We start from the raw sequence: 19,345 nt of genomic DNA, 5'->3' as shown, positions 1-19,345 counted from the left end.
ATTCAGGTCCTTTATCCATTTTGAGTTTATTTTTGTGAATGGTGTAAGAAAGTGGTCTAGTTTCATCCTTCTGCATGTTGCTGTCCAGTTCTCCCAGCACCATTTGTTAAAGAGACTGTCTTTTTTCCATTGGATATTCTTTCCTGCTTTGTCAAGATGAGTTGGCCATACTTTTGTGGGTCTAGTTCTGGGGTTTCTATTCTATTCCATTGGCCTATGTGTCTGTTTTTGTGCCAATACCATACTGTCTTGATGATTACAGCTTTGTAGTAGAGGCTAACATCTGGGATTGTGATGCCTCCTGCTTTGGTCTTCTTCTTCGAAATTACTTTGGCTATTGGGGGTCTTTTGTGGTTCCATACAAATTTTAGGATTGCTTGTTCTAGCTTCGAGAAGAATGCTGGTGCAATTTTGATTGGGATTGCATTGAATGTGTAGATAGCTTTGGGTAGTATTGACATTTTAACAATATTTATTCTTCCAACCCATGAGCACGGAATGTTTTTCCATTTTTTTGTATCTTCTTCAATTTCCTTCATAAGCTTTCTATAGTTTTCAGCATACAGATCTTGTCCATCTTTGGTTAGATTTATTCCTAGGTATTTAATGCTTCTTGGTGCAATTGTGAAGGGGATCAGTTTCTTTATTTGTCTTTCTGTTGCTTCATTATTAGTGTATAAGAATGCAACCAATTTCTGTACATTGATTTTGTATCCTGGGACTTGGCTGAATTCATGTATCAGTTCTAGTAGACTTTTGGTGGAGTCTATTGGGTTTTCCATGTATAGTATCATGTCATCTGCAAAACATGAAAGCTTGACTTCATCTTTGCCATTTTGGATGCTTTTGATTTCCTTTTGTTGTCTGATTGCTGATGCTAGAACTTCCAACACTATGTTAAACAACAGCGGTGAGAGTGGACATCCCTGTCATGTTCCTGATCTCAGGGGGGAATGCTCTCAGTTTTTCCCCATTGATGATGATATTAGCCGTGGGCTTTTTATAAATGGCTTTTATGATGTTTAAGTATGTTCCTTCTATCCTGACTTTCTCGAGGGTTTTTATTAAGAAAGGACGCTGAATTTTGTCAAATGCTTTTTCTGCATCGATTGACAGGATTATATGGTTCTTTTCGTTTCTTTTATTAATGTGATGTATCACATTGATTTGCAAATGTTGAACCAGCCCTGCATCCCAGGAATGAATCCCACTTGATCATGGTGAATATTTCTTATTATATGCTGTTGAATTCGATTTGCTAGTATCTTATTGAGAATCTTTGTATCCATATTCATCAGGGATATTGGCCTGTAGTTCTCTTTTTTTGCTGGGTCTCTGTCTGGTTTAGGAATCAAAGTAATGCTGGCTTCATAGAATGAGTCTGGAAGTTTTCCTTCCCTTTCTATTTTTTGGAACAGCTTGAGAAGGATAGGTATTACTCTGCTTTAAATGTCTGGTAGAATTCCCCAGGGAAGCCATCTGGTCCTGGACTCTTATTTGTTGGGAGATTTTTGATAACTGATTCAATTTCTTCACTGGTTATGGGTCTGTTCAAGTTTCCTATTTCTTCCTGTTTGAGTTTTGAAAGTGTGTGGGTGCTTAGGAATTTGTCCATTTCTTCCAGGTTGTCCAGTTTGTTGGCATATAATTTTCCATAGTATTCCCTGATAATTGCTTGTATTTCTTAGGGATTGGTTGTAACAATTCCATTTTCATTTATAATTTTATTTGGGTCATCTCCCTTTTCTTTTTGAGAAGCCTGGCTAGAGGTTTGTCAATTTTGTTTATTTTTTCAAAAACCCAACTCTTGGTTTCATTGATCTGCTCTACAGTTTTTTTTAGATTCTATATTGTTTATTTCTGCTCTGGTCTTCATTATTTCTCTTATGCTGGGTTTGGGATGTCTTTGCTGTTCTGCTTCTGTTTCCTTTAGGTGTGCTGTTAGATTTTGTATCTGGGATTTTTCTTGTTTCTTGAGATAGGCCTGGATTGCAATGTATTTTCCTCTCAGGACTGCCTTCGCTGCATCCCAAAGCATTGGGATTGTTTTCATTTTCATTTTCGTTTGTTTCCATATATTTTTTAATTTCTTCTCCAATTGCCTGGTTGACCCATTTATTCTTTAGTAGGGTGTTCTTTAACCTCCATGCTTTTGGAGGTTTTCCAGGCTTTTTCCTGTGGTTGATTTCAAGCTTCATAGCATTATGGGTCTGAAAGTGTGCATGGTATGATCTCAATTCTTGTATACTTATGAAGGGCTGTTTTGTGACCCAGTATGTGATCAATATTGGAGAATATTCCATGTGCACTCGAGAAGAAAGTATATTCTGTTGCTTTGGGATGCAGAGTTCTAAATATATCTGTCAAGTCCATCTGATCCAATGTATCATTCAGGGCTCTTGTTTCTTTATTGACCATGTGTCTAGATGATCTATCCATTGTTGTAAGTGGGGTATTAAAGTCCCCTGCAATTACCACATTCTTATCAGTAAGGTTGCTTATGTTTGCAATTATTTTATATATTTCAGAGCTCCCGTATTCAGCACGTAGACATTTATAATTGTTAGTTCTTCCTGATGGATAGACCCTGTAATTATTACATAATGCCATTCTTCATCTCTTGTTACAGCCTTTAATTTAAAGTCTAGTTTGTCTGATATAAGTATGGCTACTCCAGCTTTCTTTTGACTTCCAGTAGCATGGTAGATAGTTCTCCATCCCCTCACTTTCAATCTGAAGGTGTCCTCAGGTCTAAAATGAGTCGCTTGTAGACAGCACATAGAAGGGTCTTGTTTTTTTATCCGTTCTGATACCCTATGTCTTTTGGTTGGAGCATTTAGTCCATTTACATTCAGTGTTATTGTAGAAAGATATGGGTTTAGATTCATTGTGATGTCTGTAGGTTTCATGCCTGTAGTGATGTCTCTGGTACTTTGTGGTCCTTGCAACATTTCACTCACAGAATCCCCCTTAGGATCTCTTGTAGGGCTGGTTTAGTGGTGATGAATTCCTTCAGTTTTTGTTTGGGAAGACCTTTATCTCTCCTATTCTGAATGACAGACTTGCTGGATAAAGGATTCTCGGCTGCATGTTTTTTCTGTTCATCACATTGAAGATTTCCTGCCATTCCTTTCTGGCCTGCCAAGTTTCAGTAGATAGGTCTGTCACTGGTCTTATCAGTCTCCCTTATAAATTTGAACATATTTTGATTTTACATGCAAACCCCATCAACAAACTTCTTTTCCTGGAATGTGGTGAATATAATAGTTTTTCTCATATATATGAAAGCTAGACCTATTATTCAGAATCTCTATAAAAAAATTAGAATTGAAGGATTAGCAAAAGCATTTGAATTGGGGTCTTGGCTAGTCTTCAATGTAATGCTAAGAATTCTTTTATGGAAAACACCTAGAAATGCTGGGTAAGGTATAATACACATCTTTTTTACATGCATATCTGAACTGCAAGAAGAAAGGAAAACCCCAGGGACCAAAGAGTGAAGCTTGTGAGTTGACTTTGTAGCTGTATTGGGGCTGGACACACAAGGGTGTTGATGTTGGTTTGTAGGGATTTTACTGTTCACGCAAAGAAAACATACCCTGAGGCATACTCAGAGTGGGAATTTGGATAAGAGATCTTCTCATAAAGAACTTAAAAGATTTGGATCACTGTGAAATGTGGAATAGAAAAAAAAAACTGCCCCCAGGCTAGTAAATTTATATTTGGCTCTAAATATGGAGTAAAAATGACTCCTGAGAATTTATAACTATTAGCCTGTACTCAGAGAATGTTGAAGTTCTAATTTATTTTATACAAATTTAAGGGAGAAATGCTCAAGTTAAGAAATAAACATAAAAAGTACTTATGGATTGGTGATATATCTGAGGCATCTGACATTTTTAAAAAACTTTTTGGAGAGATGAACCTTTAAAGTAGGTTTTATAAAATATCCACAGATAAAATGGTGTTGGATATGAGCTCATAATTTAAAATCACAGAACAATAAACCACTTATTTATACACCCAAGAATTTTAGTAATAACTATCATATGTATAAACTACAAAATAATTAAACTTAGGGTGATGAAATTTATAAACTGATTCAAAACTATAAGAAAAGGAAACACACTATGAAAAATGAACAAGCAGGTTTGGAATAGGACTATGTGGAGCTAGTAAAAATTTTAAAGTCATTGAAATTATATCTTTATTGGACAGGTTAAACAGTAGGTTAGACACATCTAAAGAGAAAATTAGTGATGTAATTAATGATAGAATATTATAATCTTAAGAAATTACTCAGCATAGAGAAATGAAGAAGCATAAAGTATGCAGAGGTTAAAAGGTAGGAAAGAATCTACAGTTCCAAGATACTTGTGATAGAATTTGAAGAAAGAGTAAAGGGCAAATGAGATAGAGTCAACATTTGAAAAGATAATGAATGAGATTAAAATTTGATGAAAGTCACAAATTATCAGATACAAGAAATACTACAAATATTAACCAAGATAAACATTAAAACTCCCTAAAATTTCACAGTAAAACTATAGGATAACAGGACTGGCTGGCTCCATTGGTAGAGCATGCAGGGTCATGAGTTTGAGGCCCCTTGATCTCCAGGTCGTGAGTTGGAGCCCATCGAGGGTAGAGTTTGCTTTTAAAAGAAAATTTTTAATTACAACACAGGATAACAAAGATAAAGAGTACATTTAGGAGAAATTAGAAAAGGCAAACTCACTACAAGGGGACCACCGTCAGACTCTCATCAAGCTTTTCAATATGGATTATGTAAGGTTTCTGATGATGGAATATCTTCAAGGTGCTGAAAGATTACTAGCCTAGAATATTATATAACCAACTAAACATTCATAGGGTAGGGGCTCCTGGGTGGCTCAGTCAGTTAAGCGTCCGACTTCGGCTCTGGTCATGATCTCGCGGTCCGTGAGTTCGAGCCCCGAGTTGGACCCTGTGCTGACAGCTCAGAGCCTGGAGCCTGTTTTGGATTCTGTGTCTCCCTCTCTCTGACCCTCCCCCGTTCATGCTCTGTCTCTCTCTGTCTCAAAAATAAACGTTAAAAAATTTGTTTAAAAAAACCTAGGGTAGAATTAAAGACATTTTTAAAATAAAAACTGACTCAAAAAGTTTTTACTAAGGAAGGAAATTGAACCCAGTGATGGTGCGTGCCTTCTTTTTAAGCCTTCTTTTAAAAAACTGGTCATGCCCTAGGCAACAGAGCAGGTTTCAAAAAATACTAAAATTCTGAATCATTCTGGTCACAATGGAATTACTTTAAAACTCAGTAAGAAAAATGTATCCACATATGAAAGCACACTTGTAAATAGTTCATGTATAAAAAAGAACTAATGAAATGAGAAATATTTAGAACTGAACTAAGGAAAATGCTGTATGATAACTTGTGAGATTAAGCTAAGGTAAACTTAGAATAAACCTAGATATATATGCATTTAGGCTTATCGAACCTATATAATAACAACTGAAAATGAGTAAGCTAAGTAGACGAATTAAAACATTCATAAAAGAATAAGCCCCCCCCCAAAAAAGAAGGGAGAAATAATAAAGATAGCAGAAATTAAGAAATAGAAAACAAAGAATAGGGATGAGTAACTAAATGCAAAGATATGCCTTGCAGGTGCTCAAAAAGGTAAATAAATCTCTTGCAAAACCAATTATGGGAAAAGGATTTGAATGACTGATAACATGAGGAAATGAGCAAACTTGTTTAATAAAGTAGCCCACAGAAAAGAAATCCCAAGTGGCTAACAAAAATAGGAAATGTTCAGCCGTATTAGTAATGAGAATTCAGAGAATTCAGAGAAATTCAGAGAATAGAGACACACCACGTACCATTCGTCAAAGTTGGTAAAATATTAAAGACTCAAAAACCAAGTTAAGCAAAGATATGTAGTACCAGGAGCTCTCCTGGACCCTTGGTGTATGTATGCACTAGAAAGTAGTTTTGTAATGTCTAGTGAGGATGTAGATACACATGCCCTACAGCCTAGCAATTCCCTTCCCTGATGTAGCCCTTTAGGCAGCTCTAACACATGTGTGCAAGAATGACCGTTGTGGCACTATTTTTAATGGCAACAAGTGGAAGGTACTGAAGGCCATCATTAAGACATTGGGTAGAGTGTGGCAGTTCAGGTAACAGAGTAGGTATCAAGATGGCTAAACATGTTGAACTTTTGGGGGGAAAAGTTGCAGAAGAAAGATACATGATTTATTCATACAAAGTGTTAAAATGTGTGAAGAAGTACTTGATTTTCTCAATTTACTTATGTGGCAATTGTGATTTGTGATAAATACATACTTGGTCTTTATCCCCATTCTAGCATAGAATCCTTATACTTTTCTACTGAGTGGTAAAGCTGTCTTATGTTAATGAGATGATTTTAGAGCCCACCTAAGCATGGGGGCCGTTTGCCTAGAGAATCAACAGTGTGATTAGAACTGGAACTTTCACTTCCACCTACCCCCCACATCCTCCCAGACCTCAGGGAGGAGGCAGGCTAGAGGCTGGATAAATTGCCAATGACCAGTGATTTAATCAATCAAGTAAGCCTCTATAATGAAGCCTCTGTAAAAAAACAAAATAAGGGGGTTGAGAGAGCTTTTCAGGTTGGTGAACAGATGGAAGACTTAGGAGGTTGTGGGAAACCCTGATCTGTAGCCAGTCAGAAATACAGGTAATAATTTGGACTAGTGTCTGAAGTACAAGGAGAGAGGGGCATCTGGGTGGCTCAGTCAGTTAAGCTTCTGACTCTTGATTTAAACTCCGGGTATGATCTCATGGTTTGTGAGTTGGAGCCCCTGCAGTTGGGCTCTGTGCTGACAGCATGGGACCTGCTCGGGATTCTCTCTCTTCCTCTATCTCTGCACCCCGCTTCCGTTCCCAGCGCCCCCCCCCCCACCACGTGCAAATAAATAAACTTAAAAAATGGAGTACAAGGAGAGAGTGGTAAGAACCTCCCATCTGTAGGTTACAGTCTGGGTTTATGACTGGCATCTGAGGGGGAGTGGGGGTGGGGCAGTCTTGTAGGACTGAACCCTTAACCTATGGAATTTGAGTTCTATGTGCTGTGTTGGTATAGTGTTACAATTGAGCATATTGTAGGATACCCAACTGGTATCCAGAGCATTGCTTGTTATTGGTGTGGAAACCACCCTGCCTATGTATAAACCAGGTTGGAACTGGGTCTAGGAACCTAAAAATTTATGTAATAAAAGTTGTAAAAACATGCCTGGGAATAATAAACACAAAATCCAGCATGATAATTACCTTTGTGGAAAGAGAAAAGAAAAATGGGTTTGAATATATATATATACACACACACACACACGCATATATATATATATATATATACGTTGACTGTATCCAGACAAAAACCTTTATATATGTGTGGGTGTATATGTACATTTATATGTACATATGTGTGTATGTGTGTATACACACACACACACACACGTTTTTTTGTTTTTTTAAGTAGGCTTCACACCCAGCTCAGAGCCCAATGTGGAGCTTCAGGACCTGAGCTAAGATCAGGCTTAACTGACTGAGTAACCCAGGCACCTCCATAATAGCACTTTTCAGTAATTAGTATAAATATTTTCATCTGTATCCTTTTCATATGTATATATAGCGTTTATCCAAAAAAGTACACTCTACATTTTTGTTTTTCCACCTTTTTATGTTATATCTTAGAAATAGAGATATGTCTTGGGAAAAAAAATCTGTCGTTAAGTGCTTTGAAGGCTGAATAGCATTGTACTGTGTGATCATGTTGTAGTGTATTTAACCAAACCGCTATTGGTTTTTCCAGTTTTTGCTTACATTCAGTACTGCAGTGAACATACCACGCTTGCATCTTTGAATATTTTCCATTTGTTTACTCAGAATAAGTTCTAAGATTTGCTGGATCAAAGGGATTGCATAATAAACAGTGAGGCTTACCTACTAGGAAGTTTCCAGCAGGCTGGAAACTCAGGAGGTGATGCTACAGTCTTGAAGCAGAATTGCCTCTTCCCTAGTGACGCTCAGTTGTTGCTCTTCTCTGTCAGCCCGTATTGATAGGTAGCAGTTCTTTGCTGAATATATGTTTTGCATGCATCTTAGTTTATGGCTTTGCCATTTTATTTCTTTTTTTTTTAACATTTTATTTATTTTTGATAGAGACAGAGCACAAGTGGGGGAGGGGCAGAGAGAGCCAGAGACACAGAATCCAAAGCAGGCTGCAGGCTCTGAGCTGTCAGCACAGAGCCTGATGCAGGGCTCCAACTCACAAATCGCGAGATCATGACCTGAGCTGAAGGCAGACGCTTAACCAACTGAGCCACCCAAGCACCCCTCCTTTTTACTTTCTTTGTGGTGTCCTTTAATAAGGAGAATTTCTTAACTTTAGCATAGTCTGTGTAACTTTTTTCCATGATTAGCTCTCGAGCCCTCTTTAGTTTTTGTGTATTGAAAGGTATTTTTTGTGTTTTCTTACTTTCATTTATGTTTATAAGTGGAAAAGGGGCGTAATTCACATTACCCAAACTGTTTTCCATGGAATCCTGTGTTCTACGATATTTTGCAGTTTTAAGTGTTAATCCACCAAACATTCTTTTCTCCTGCAGGGAACAGCACTTCCCCTCTCTATTTGGGGGGAACATCTCAGAGCCCACCTATTGGAGCATTTGACATTCTTTGCCACAGATGTAAGCTCTTGACCCATACTGGACTGTTAGTTTTACCCCTTAGCCATAGTGATTGGTCCAAATATGGCCTTAAGACTCCAGGTGGGACAGTCAGGGAGGTGACTCAAGAGCTGTTGGCCACTGTGGTTCTAGGTCACTGAGACCACAGCACAAGAAAATGAAGCCAGTTTCAAAAAAGAAGTAGAATGGAGACACAGAGTGATCTTGGCAGTGTTGAGTGTCTGGCTGCCAAAAAACTCATTCCACCCTGGACCTTCCTGTGGGTTTGCTTATGTGGGCCAGTAAATTCCCAATTTTTATTGAAATCTTTTTATTTGTTTATTTGTTTGTTTATTTTGAGAGCACACGTCTGTGTGCACATACAAGCAGGTGAGGGGCAGAGAAAAAGGGGAGAGAAGATTGGAAGCAGGCTCTGCTGACAGCTGAGAGCGCGACGCAGGGCTCCAGCTCACAAACCGTGAGATGATCATGACCTGAGCCGAATTCAGATGCGTAACCAACTGAGCCACCCAGGCGCCCCTGAAATCTTTTTTTTTTTTTTTTGAAGTCTGGAAATAAGTACATTTTAAAGTGTAGTTCCATGATCATACACGTTTGAGAATGCTTCTGTTATATCTTACTCTTAGAGATTCGCAAAGTATGTTAGCCTACTAAAGGCCATCACAAAACATGCAGTAGAAGAAGCCTGTTTATCTTTATTTAACCCAGTGATTCTCAAACTTATTTTTAACATGAATACTTTTTTATGATGCTTCTATTAATGTCTCATAGAATCTTGGCCAGCAGATCATCGGCTTGGGAAATGTTATCGTAGGCATGGAAGGGCCTAACTGCAAGCTGGCAGAGGAAAGGTGCTTTCATTTCTGAGTTAGGTTTTGAAAAATGCTAACACCTATTGAATTTTTAAAATTTGGCAAAGAATCCTCTGATTAAAAAATAAAAGAGATTTGGGGCGCCTGGGTGGCTCAGTCGGTTAAGCGTCCGACTTCAGCCAGGTCACGATCTCGCGGTCCGTGAGTTCGAGCCCCGCGTCGGGCTCTGGGCTGATGGCTCAGAGCCTGGAGCCTGCTTCTCATTCTGTGTCTCCCTCTCTCTCTGCCCCTCCCCCGTTCATGCTCTGTCTCTCTCTGTCTCAAAAATAAATAAATGTTAAAAAAAAAAATTAAAAAAAAATAAATAAATAAATAAATAAATAAAAGAGATTTAATGCTAGCAATCTGCAAACCTTCTCTTGTGCAGGTTAGCCAGTATACCTTCGCTATGTGCAGTTATAGAGAAAAAAAGTCTGAACCACAAGAACTAATGCAGCTTGAAGGATACACTGTGGATTATACAGATCCCCACCCAGGTAATTCTAAGCCGAATCTCTTTCTCTGCCATGTATTCATGAAATTCTCATAACTCTCCTGTCTCTGTTCTACGTTTCAAGCTCCGTTGAATGAATAGGGTGCATATTTCACTGAGGTACCTGGACAAGACTTCATGAGATTCGACTTCTATCTTTCTGCGGACTACTTAGCTTTAGGCTAAACTCATCATTTCTGTCATCTTTAGGACAAGGATGCAATAGTGAAAGTTACAATAATTGGAAAAATTCTGTGAGCAATATCAGCAATGCTTACATAAACTTCTTTAGTGGAAGGCAAAAAGTTACAAGAGACAAATAGGGAAAGAAATGACAAATGAACTTTTATGTAGTCTAGCGATTTTTTCCCCAATAGCACATTCTTATACTTCTCTCCTTACCTCCATATTAATACTAGGTATGTACTAGACATTTGGTGTCTAAAATTGGTAAGAGAATGAATTAATGAATATGTGGCCATGAATGAAATTAATAAAGCAATATTAAGGAATACATAGATTTAATAAATGCAGAGATTAAAATTTTCACATAGAGAGATGAAAAGTAGGAATCTGTGATCATGTTCACTAATTGGTCAGTGAAAAATGAAAAATGTCATCTCTGTGAAAGAATTTTGTGGAGGATAAGATGCCATACAGATAAAAGCATCATTTTTGCCTTTTCTGCTAAAATTACCGTATATTTCTCCTGCATCTAGCATTGGAAATGTGCCAAGAGAAGACTTTCTTCTCTGGCCTGAGCTTTCAGACTACACTATATATTTCTATGGAGTAGGTTTATATGGCTTACATAATGTTACTGTGCCATGAACTATTCGTTTCCCTAGGCTCTTTTTAATTTTTAAAGTAGTACGGAAATTTAAACTTTTCTTAGTAGTATCGAGCTATTGATATCAAATTCATTCTTTTCTATGAGACCATTTAGGGAATGAGCATAAAACTCTGCCAACTACGTAAGTTTTTTTAATGATGTCTTTCTTTCTCCACAGGCCTTCAGGGTGGACAGATGTTCTTTAATGCGGTTAAAGAAGGAGACACGGTGATATTTGCCAGTGATGATGAACAGGATAGAATATTATGGGTTCAGGCCATGTATAGGGCCACAGGTCAATCATATAAACCCATTCCTGCGATTCAAACCCAGAAACTGAATCCTAAAGGAGGGACTCTCCATGCAGATGCTCAGCTTTGTAAGTTTTGTTAAAACATAATTTCATTATCAATTAATAACCTTAATAATATATAAAATTGCCTGAAGCAAATTTGTTCAGTATCATAGTTTACATCATTAACGAATTCCTAATTGAATAAAAATAGTTTGTATTAGTCATAGAATCAGCTCTCTAATTTTTCATACGGATCTGGAATAAATGGAGCCTGGGTTTTCAGTTACAAATTTGCCAAGCATTGGGGTACATTTGGGCATCTCAAGGGCATATAAGAAAATTCTCCAAAACTTCTAAAAGAAAATTTACTTTAATACTTATAATTGTAACTTTTTTTTATGTGTTTTCCCAAAACGGAAAAAGTATTGCAAAATTAAATGGGCACTGATAGGACTCCAGAATACCAAAATCATGAACCGTCACTTTCTAGGGTTGTTCTTAACTCAGAAGAATAAGAGGGCTATTTTCTGTTGTAGATTGACAAAAAAGAATGAGTCATCAAGCCAACTTTCTTTATCTAAATACCTTAGTATTCATGTCATTCTTTTTATGCTAATTTAAATCAAGAATTTTATTCTTCATTTGAATCTACAAGTGATTAATAACGAATGATGTAATAATTACAGAAACGTTTTCAAACACAGCTTTAATAATCATTAAACCCAGATATTCTAATTTGTTACACTTGCAAAACTTCTCTGGTCTCTTCTGTAATAAGACTTTTTTTGGTATGACTTTAAATTCAAATTTTGACTTTTCATTCAACACCCTTTACTGTTAAGGCTCTTCTCCAGGAGAGTAACATCTTGACGTGCATTATTTTGTTCTCCACATCAAATAACTACTCTCTTTTCTTTTTGAGCCCCCTTCAGTATCACATCTAGGCATCTTAACGGTACATAAGGCCAAATAATTAAAGATGGAATATGAGCTCAACTCCAATTACCTTTGTGTTATACCATATGTATAGTATATATACACACATAAATATATATATATATATACGTATACATATAGTATATATACACAGGAACATATATATACACACACCACTGTGTGTCTGTATGTGTGTGTATATATATATGTAAAATATATATATATATATATATTTATATATATATTAAAAAAAAACTTTCCAGAGAGTAGTTAGCCCTTAGTATTTTCTTCATTCCATGACTTCCATAGCATTCCTTTTTCTTCTTTTTTGGTCATCTCTTGGAAGAACAACTTTTAGAGTTGTTCTTAGTTAATAGAAACTAAGAAGATAACATGAAAATAAAGTGACTAGTTACAGAAATAAATATTCTCCTAATCTATTTAACTATGCTTTTTCACTCCTTTGCTGACCTATAGCTGGTAAAGGTGAGTGTTTCCATGATTTTCTTTTTGCTTCATTGTATTAAAATTTTTGTAATAATGTGATTGTTGAAGGAATATCATGGTCTTATTTACAATGCCAGTCTCCTACTTTCTAGGCAAACCCAGAATATTTAGGTTAACTTTGCCATTTATGAAACAAAAACGTATATTTTTGTCACAACAGAGAAGTAGAAACAACCTAATATCTACCATTCATATGGGCATAAAGGTCACGGCTGCGAAGGTATTACAACAGCCTGCAAAACACTACTCAGTAATGTTACGTGGAAAAATACTAAATTGTGTGTATGGTATTTCACTGTGTTAAACACAGTTTTATAAATAGAATAAATTATTCACAGTATATGAGTTTAATTTAATTAAAGGGACTAGTTGCTAGTCCATTTCCTCTATTTCCTGAATTATCTTTGAAGTATTTATGTTATAACTTAAACCTTTTTTAGAACTAAACATTTTTTAATGTTTAGAGATAGTCAGAAAAAAATAATAAATTTATAAAATCTAACTTATTTGAAGATAACCTTATTTTAGGATATAAATAAAGGTATGTATTTATAGATTTTTCTAGTAAGTGAATCTATTCAACTTCCCTGTTTCTTTAGCTTTCAGGATATTTAGAAATTTTAAGAAAATAGAGTAAACTGAACAGATAGAGCGTCGGCTTGATATCCAGTTTCTCTGCTTCAGATAGTACATTGCCTTCTGCCAGACTGACAGGCAGTCTTTGATTAAACTGTCCTTTTCTATGCAAAGCAACTGTTTTTCATTGTTCTCTCATGTATATAATGCAATACAATATGTATGTAACACAATACAGTACAACACAGTTCATTTCCAATAATGTCAAAAAAGAACCAGAAAATTTACCTTTTTATTTTAAGCCAGATTTAAAAAATCTTAAATTGGAATATAAGCTTACATTTAATTTTATGAGCTTATTTTCTTGATTAATCTAGTAAGTTGAATTTCACACTTCATAGGTATGTTTTATCTTACATTGAATATATTATATATATTATAATAGACTATTTCAAATAATACCTTGCCTGTGATTCTAGTCTGTATGTGTTGATTAAAATTGTCTTGTGAAAATACTCCTTATTTGTTATTCGTTGCAGAAAGCAAGATGTGTAAATTCATACATCCGGTTTTAATCAATTTAACAAAAACAAGCTAAGAAATTATTTGGATCAATAATAGAGGTGTGAACAAACTCCTAATTAATATACGTATCAACATTTCTCTTTGGTGTTCAGCATAATACATGTGTACATAAAGCAAAAAATATTAACCAAGATCTACATAAAATTGTGTAACCCGGAACTTCCTATTAGTGGCTACGTGGGTGCTATAAAAAGACAAGTGGTCCTTATCTGTCCCATGTTTAACTTCATGTGAATTTTCAAGCTCATTGAGAATTTGACCTAAAAGGAAAGTGTAATCAGATGTGGGTATCGGGAAATGCAGCTACAAGCAAACTCTTAACCATAGGACAGTCTTAAATCAAGTTATTGTATTTGAAAAGTTTCATATGCTGCTTAGTTCAGTTCAGGATTTTGCAGAGGAGGAGATGCACTCTTAGGTAGCAATACCTTTTTCATAGTCCTTTTGGTACCTGAGTCCCAGGTCTGAACACCAGAGTGTTCTCAGAATGCTAAGGGATGCCTGCCTCTTCCCCTGCAGTGTCACATTTTCCCCTCCCTCACATCCTTTTCTCCCGTTTTATATTCTAATTTCTCTCAACACCAAGAGCAGTGAGCGTACATGCGTGCACGCACGCACACACGCACACACACACCATCCTTAGAATTAGTTGCAAAAGAAGAAACATTTCAGTTGATTTAAAAAAAAAATTTTTTTAATGTTTATTTTTGAGAAAGACACAGTGTGAGCAGGGGCAGGGGAGGGGCAGAGAGAGAAGGAGAGACACAGAACTCGAAGTGGGCTCCAGGCACAGAGCCTGACGCGGGGCTTGAACTCACAAACTGTGAGATCATGACCTGAGGTGGAGTCAGACGCTTAACCAACTGAGCCACCCAGGTGCCCCTTCAGTTAACTTTTTTCCCCCTCACATCCTGAACTCTCACTTCAGATGCCTATCCTCATGTTTGCATTCTTGAGCACACAGGGGCCGGCTGTGGTCAGTGTCTACCGAAGAGCCCCCTCCCACACACCACAGGGGGGCCTACCAGCCTGCTAATAGTCCTCGCGTTATTTCCTAGGCTAACTGTTTTCAAGTCAGTGTTAACTGTTTAAATTGGTACTGTCAGCCTACTCATTCTTTTCCCTGGACTTCCAACAGCTGTTACCCTAATGACAAATTTAAATTTTCAGGTTCCGTTTGAATAAGCCTCTATAATTCCATACATCTATAGCAAATAATAATCTTTCTCAATTTGGGTTTTATTCCATCCACTTTTACCACACCTGGTGACAGTACCACCTAAAGACGCTGGCGCATATAGCCAACTGTTACCATAGAAACTCTCCACCAGTATCCTCAATTACCATGTCCCACATCTGTAGTTAGTCCATAGGTTAATCATCACAATTTGTGACAGTTTTGCAGTGCGTTGTTCAAGCTCAAATCTCGTCGGTTTCTTTTGATAATTTTCTTACACCGTTTCGGAAGACAAACTGAACTGAAATTTGTCCTTATCGGTGAACGTTTGATTAGTGCCATGAATAATTTTTCATTTAAAACTAGTCACCATAATTTTGTGTTATAATAAACATTAATTGAAGATAATTGAATATAACCCAGTTTTAAAGCCGGTCTCCAAGCTTTGCATTTGGTATGTAATTGATATCCAGATGATATCTCTGCATTTGCTAAGAGTAAATGTAGATATGTTACGCCAAGAGAAAACTACATGAAAATATTCTTGTACAGAAATAAGAAACTAGATAGTATTTCAACAATAGTTTTCCTATCGTACTTTGGTTCATGAGCGGGTGTTTTAAAGTGAAATATTTCTCACACAGAGATCAAAACTGTTGCTTTTTCAAAATTTATTTCTTCATGAATTTATAGAAACTAATGAATCAGTGGTGCATCGTGAAATATATTTGCATGAAGTATTTCAAATTGTGCTTATAAGGTATAAAAAGAAAGTAGAACAGCTTGGTCTTTGCAGCCTGTATTTTGAAGATGGGGCAATCCCTAAGAATACATTTCACTTTCATGGAAATATAGCCCCAGCGAGATTGTGGGGTTTCTTTCTTTAATAGAATTTTGTTGGCCTGCATATTTTATCACTGTTGATATGGAGTCCATTTTTGTGACTTAAACTGCTATTAGGAATATTTTTATCACGAAAGCCAATTGTTGGCAAAGTAATTTTTCATTCATGTGTGTGATTCGGAAGGGCTTAACACATAGGTAAATGTGTGGTTTAGAGTTACATTTCATGAGGAAGATACTTCGTAAATTCATTTTTAAAAATACGATTTGATTGCAGAAATGAACCATAAGTCATATTTTTCAGGACCTTGTAGATTTTATTTAAAGACTGTAAACACTTTGCTTTAAAATGAAAAAAAAAAATTGCTTCTATAAACCTCTATAAAGGGTGGAAGCAAAGAGAGAATTATGTACAATGTATTGTATGTATTTATGTATGTAATGTATGTATTTTGTAGAAGTGTAAAAGAATTGTGGATTTTCTGTGAAATTTATTGTATATCCTATTCTCAACAGATAAGCCTTAAGTGAGTGTTATTTTTAACTTCTTGTTATGACCTTCTCCGTTGAAAGAAATAATGAATAAAATTCAGATGTTTTATAAAACTAGTAATTTCATAAAGATGTTACTAAAAGATTTTTTTCACTCAAACGGAGAAATGAAGATTCTAAGATTATTTAGAACACAAAATAACAGTTTTATTATATATGTACCTTGCATTTTTCAATATGCTCTCTACGAATTTTATATTATTTTTGCATTATTATATATGTAACTTTATTTTGAAAGACTATTATACATACAAATAAAGTACAAGAGAATTTGGATTGTCTCATTTCTCAATTCAGGAAGAGCAGTTTAATAACATTTGGTGTTCATCCAGTTAATACTAATTTACCACATGTAATGCATTTAATCATTCAGTTAAGTAATTAGTGAATGCAAGGGAATACATATGGCAGTTTCTCCATGGATCACAACCCAATACCTTACATCATCGATGAACACCCATTCATTGCTAACTTGCTGCATTCACATCTGCACTGATGTGAGATTTTTTTTTAATGTGATTCTGAAGACCCTTCAGCTTGAATTACATAGTTCTTCCATCCACAAATATGGCTGAAAGTTGAACTTGACATAGGATCAATATGATCTGGGCTAAATATCTAAATGTGACTGATTATGTTAGCATCATGTCCACAGATCAATATTGAGTTTTATTATGAGCCTGACTCTATAATTGCATTTAATCAATAAACTTTTGTCTTCCTTCCTTTACAATTTTAGGATTGTACCATATAGGTTTTAAAAATTACATTTGGCTTACATTTAGGACTCTACTTCTTGTGATGACCAGAATGAGATCTGTCTATGAATTTTAAGGAACAATGGAGCCTCGGCCCCACCATTGTCAGGAGAGTCCACTTTTACCCCGATAACTGATTGCTTGCCTGATGCGCGCTACATTTCTAACAGAGCTAATGTAGTAACACCCCAGCACTCCTTTTGGGTGGTGTGTGTCTTTTTTTCTCTCTACTTAGTAAATAATTCACATTGAAGACTTTGACAAAACATACCATTAATGAAAGCAGTCCTAAAAGCTTGCCTTTTGATAAACCCGCAGGGTCTGCAGGCGTTGAAAGATGCAATCTGCAAAGAACAAGAAATTTGGGTCTTTGATTGAAGTGCCATTTGGGACGTTATGCTTTGTCTGCGTATTTGCACAAACATGATGCTCCCTTTTTCCTATCTCTTAAACTTGAAGCTTGAGAGCATTCAGTGCCATTTCTACATGAAGGTTGGTCCCATTAAAGGCTCAAAAAAAAAAAAAAAAAGACTGGAAGTGATCCAGCAGAAGCCTGTGTGTTCATTTCTGTCCTAGTTTGCCATTTGGAAAGCAAGCTTCTAGCCATCATTGCTATTTTTTTATGACTAGACCTGGGTTCTTTTCCAGTCAATTCCTTCTTTAAACACATACTTAAAATGTATCTACTTTCTTAAAATTGGAAAATAAGATTATTTCTGTGATGAATATTAGAAGAGGCTCTGATTGAAAGTAGGATTTCCTCATTTCAAATGATCTGCAGATTTTTCCAGATCATTTTTCACTAGGCTGCAGAAAAATTGCAATTTATGTTAATATGCTGGATTCCTGGCATCCTATTTTTTGCAATAGAAAATAGTGTGTTATCATGAGGCATGTATTTGGTGTTCAAAAACTGTATTTGCCCATGAGTAAGCCAGGAAAGTAAATGTATTATACATGCTTTTCTGGATTTACAGATGCAGACCGTTTTCAGAAACATGGTATGGATGAGTTTATTTCTGCTAATCCTTGCAAGCTTGACCACGCCTTCCTTTTTAGACTACTCCAGAGGCAGACTTTGGATCACAGACTGAATGATTCCTATTCTTGCTTGGTGAGTACAAGTCTGTCCATCCAGTTCCCTGTAGGTTAGAATGAAAGATTTTTTTTTTTTTAAGTGAGAAACACTTGTTATGAAGCGGCATTTTATTCCTGACCCCTTTAATAACTGTAGTTGGGAGTTAGGGATAAAGGATTCCAATCGATTGCTTCCCAATTTGAAAATTATACACTTGAAGACCACTGCTGTGCCACTCAATAGACAGGAGAATAGACTCAAACAGACACTGACTTGTGGTTTATCAGTTCCTCTGGAGAAGGCTGAATGAAAATAAAGGCTTTAATGAAGGCAAAAAAAAAAAAACACACACACACACACACACACACAAAAAAAAAAACACACCTCTGGGACAGGATTTACTAACACCTGTAGAGACATTTTAAGGTTTAAAGTCTCACCAAATGTTGATATCTTTCGTTTCTCTCTTGTTTCTAGAAAGACAACCTAAGTGGCGGGGGAAAGAAACAGTGGGATAAATGATATGACAGGGCAACATGTAACAAGAAACCTTTGGTTTCCTTTAACCTTCCAAAGACAACTTGAATTCCTTAAGAAAACTAAATCAAGTAGCTAAACTGCTACTCTCTATGTGTTGAAACCAGGCAGAATTTGGCATATAAAGTACCATTTACATATAGAAGGAATGCTTGACCCCTCAGAATGTGGGCATTAAACTGTAGCCTAGGAATTGCACGTGCCTTTCCAAGGAGTTATATCAGCGGCCATTCCTCTGAAATGTGTCCAGCCTGAATATGCCTGTTTCCATCACCACATGGTCTTTTGACTGCTGAACATGGTATGGTAGCTACCTACAATAAAGCTACGGTCTCTTTAAAGTAAGATTCTAGACAGGATGTGCTCCAAGCTCATTGGACATGTTTGAATAGGCAGGAGGAATTAAAACCACTTACTGCTGTGATCACAATTTACTGTCCTGATAAGTCATTTGTACATTCATTATTAAGTACACTACGTGCATGGTTTAAACCTGATCCAGCCCAAACTTTACAATTATATGGAGAGTGAAATCATCACAAGACCTGATGGTGCCTTTCCGGGGACAAGCACACACACAGTGGACATCAATGACGGGCGTCCCTGG

General features: G+C 36.4%; 1 protein-coding gene across 21 annotated transcripts in view; it reads left to right on the top strand.

Annotated features, from left to right (window-relative positions):
• Nucleotides 1-19,345, top strand: part of CADPS2 (calcium dependent secretion activator 2) — a 547,933-nt gene that overhangs the window by 377,439 nt on the left and 151,149 nt on the right. For 14 of the 21 annotated variants that reach the window (XM_045495469.1, XM_045495467.1, XM_045495458.1 and 11 more), the window contains 4 exons: nt 9,958-10,066; nt 11,073-11,273; nt 12,603-12,611; nt 18,101-18,237. In XM_045495469.1, coding sequence (XP_045351425.1) covers nt 9,958-10,066; nt 11,073-11,273; nt 12,603-12,611; nt 18,101-18,237 — 456 coding nt within the window. The remainder of the gene's footprint in view (nt 1-9,957; nt 10,067-11,072; nt 11,274-12,602; nt 12,612-18,100; nt 18,238-19,345) is intronic. The other 7 variants (XM_045495470.1, XM_045495468.1, XM_045495459.1 and 4 more) reach the window with 1 other exon arrangement.

This window comes from Leopardus geoffroyi, chromosome A2 (genome assembly GCF_018350155.1).
Source record: "Leopardus geoffroyi isolate Oge1 chromosome A2, O.geoffroyi_Oge1_pat1.0, whole genome shotgun sequence".
Lineage (NCBI taxonomy): Eukaryota > Metazoa > Chordata > Mammalia > Carnivora > Felidae > Leopardus > Leopardus geoffroyi.
Note: the sequence above shows the minus strand (reverse complement) of the source record. Positions and strands in the feature narration are given on the sequence as shown.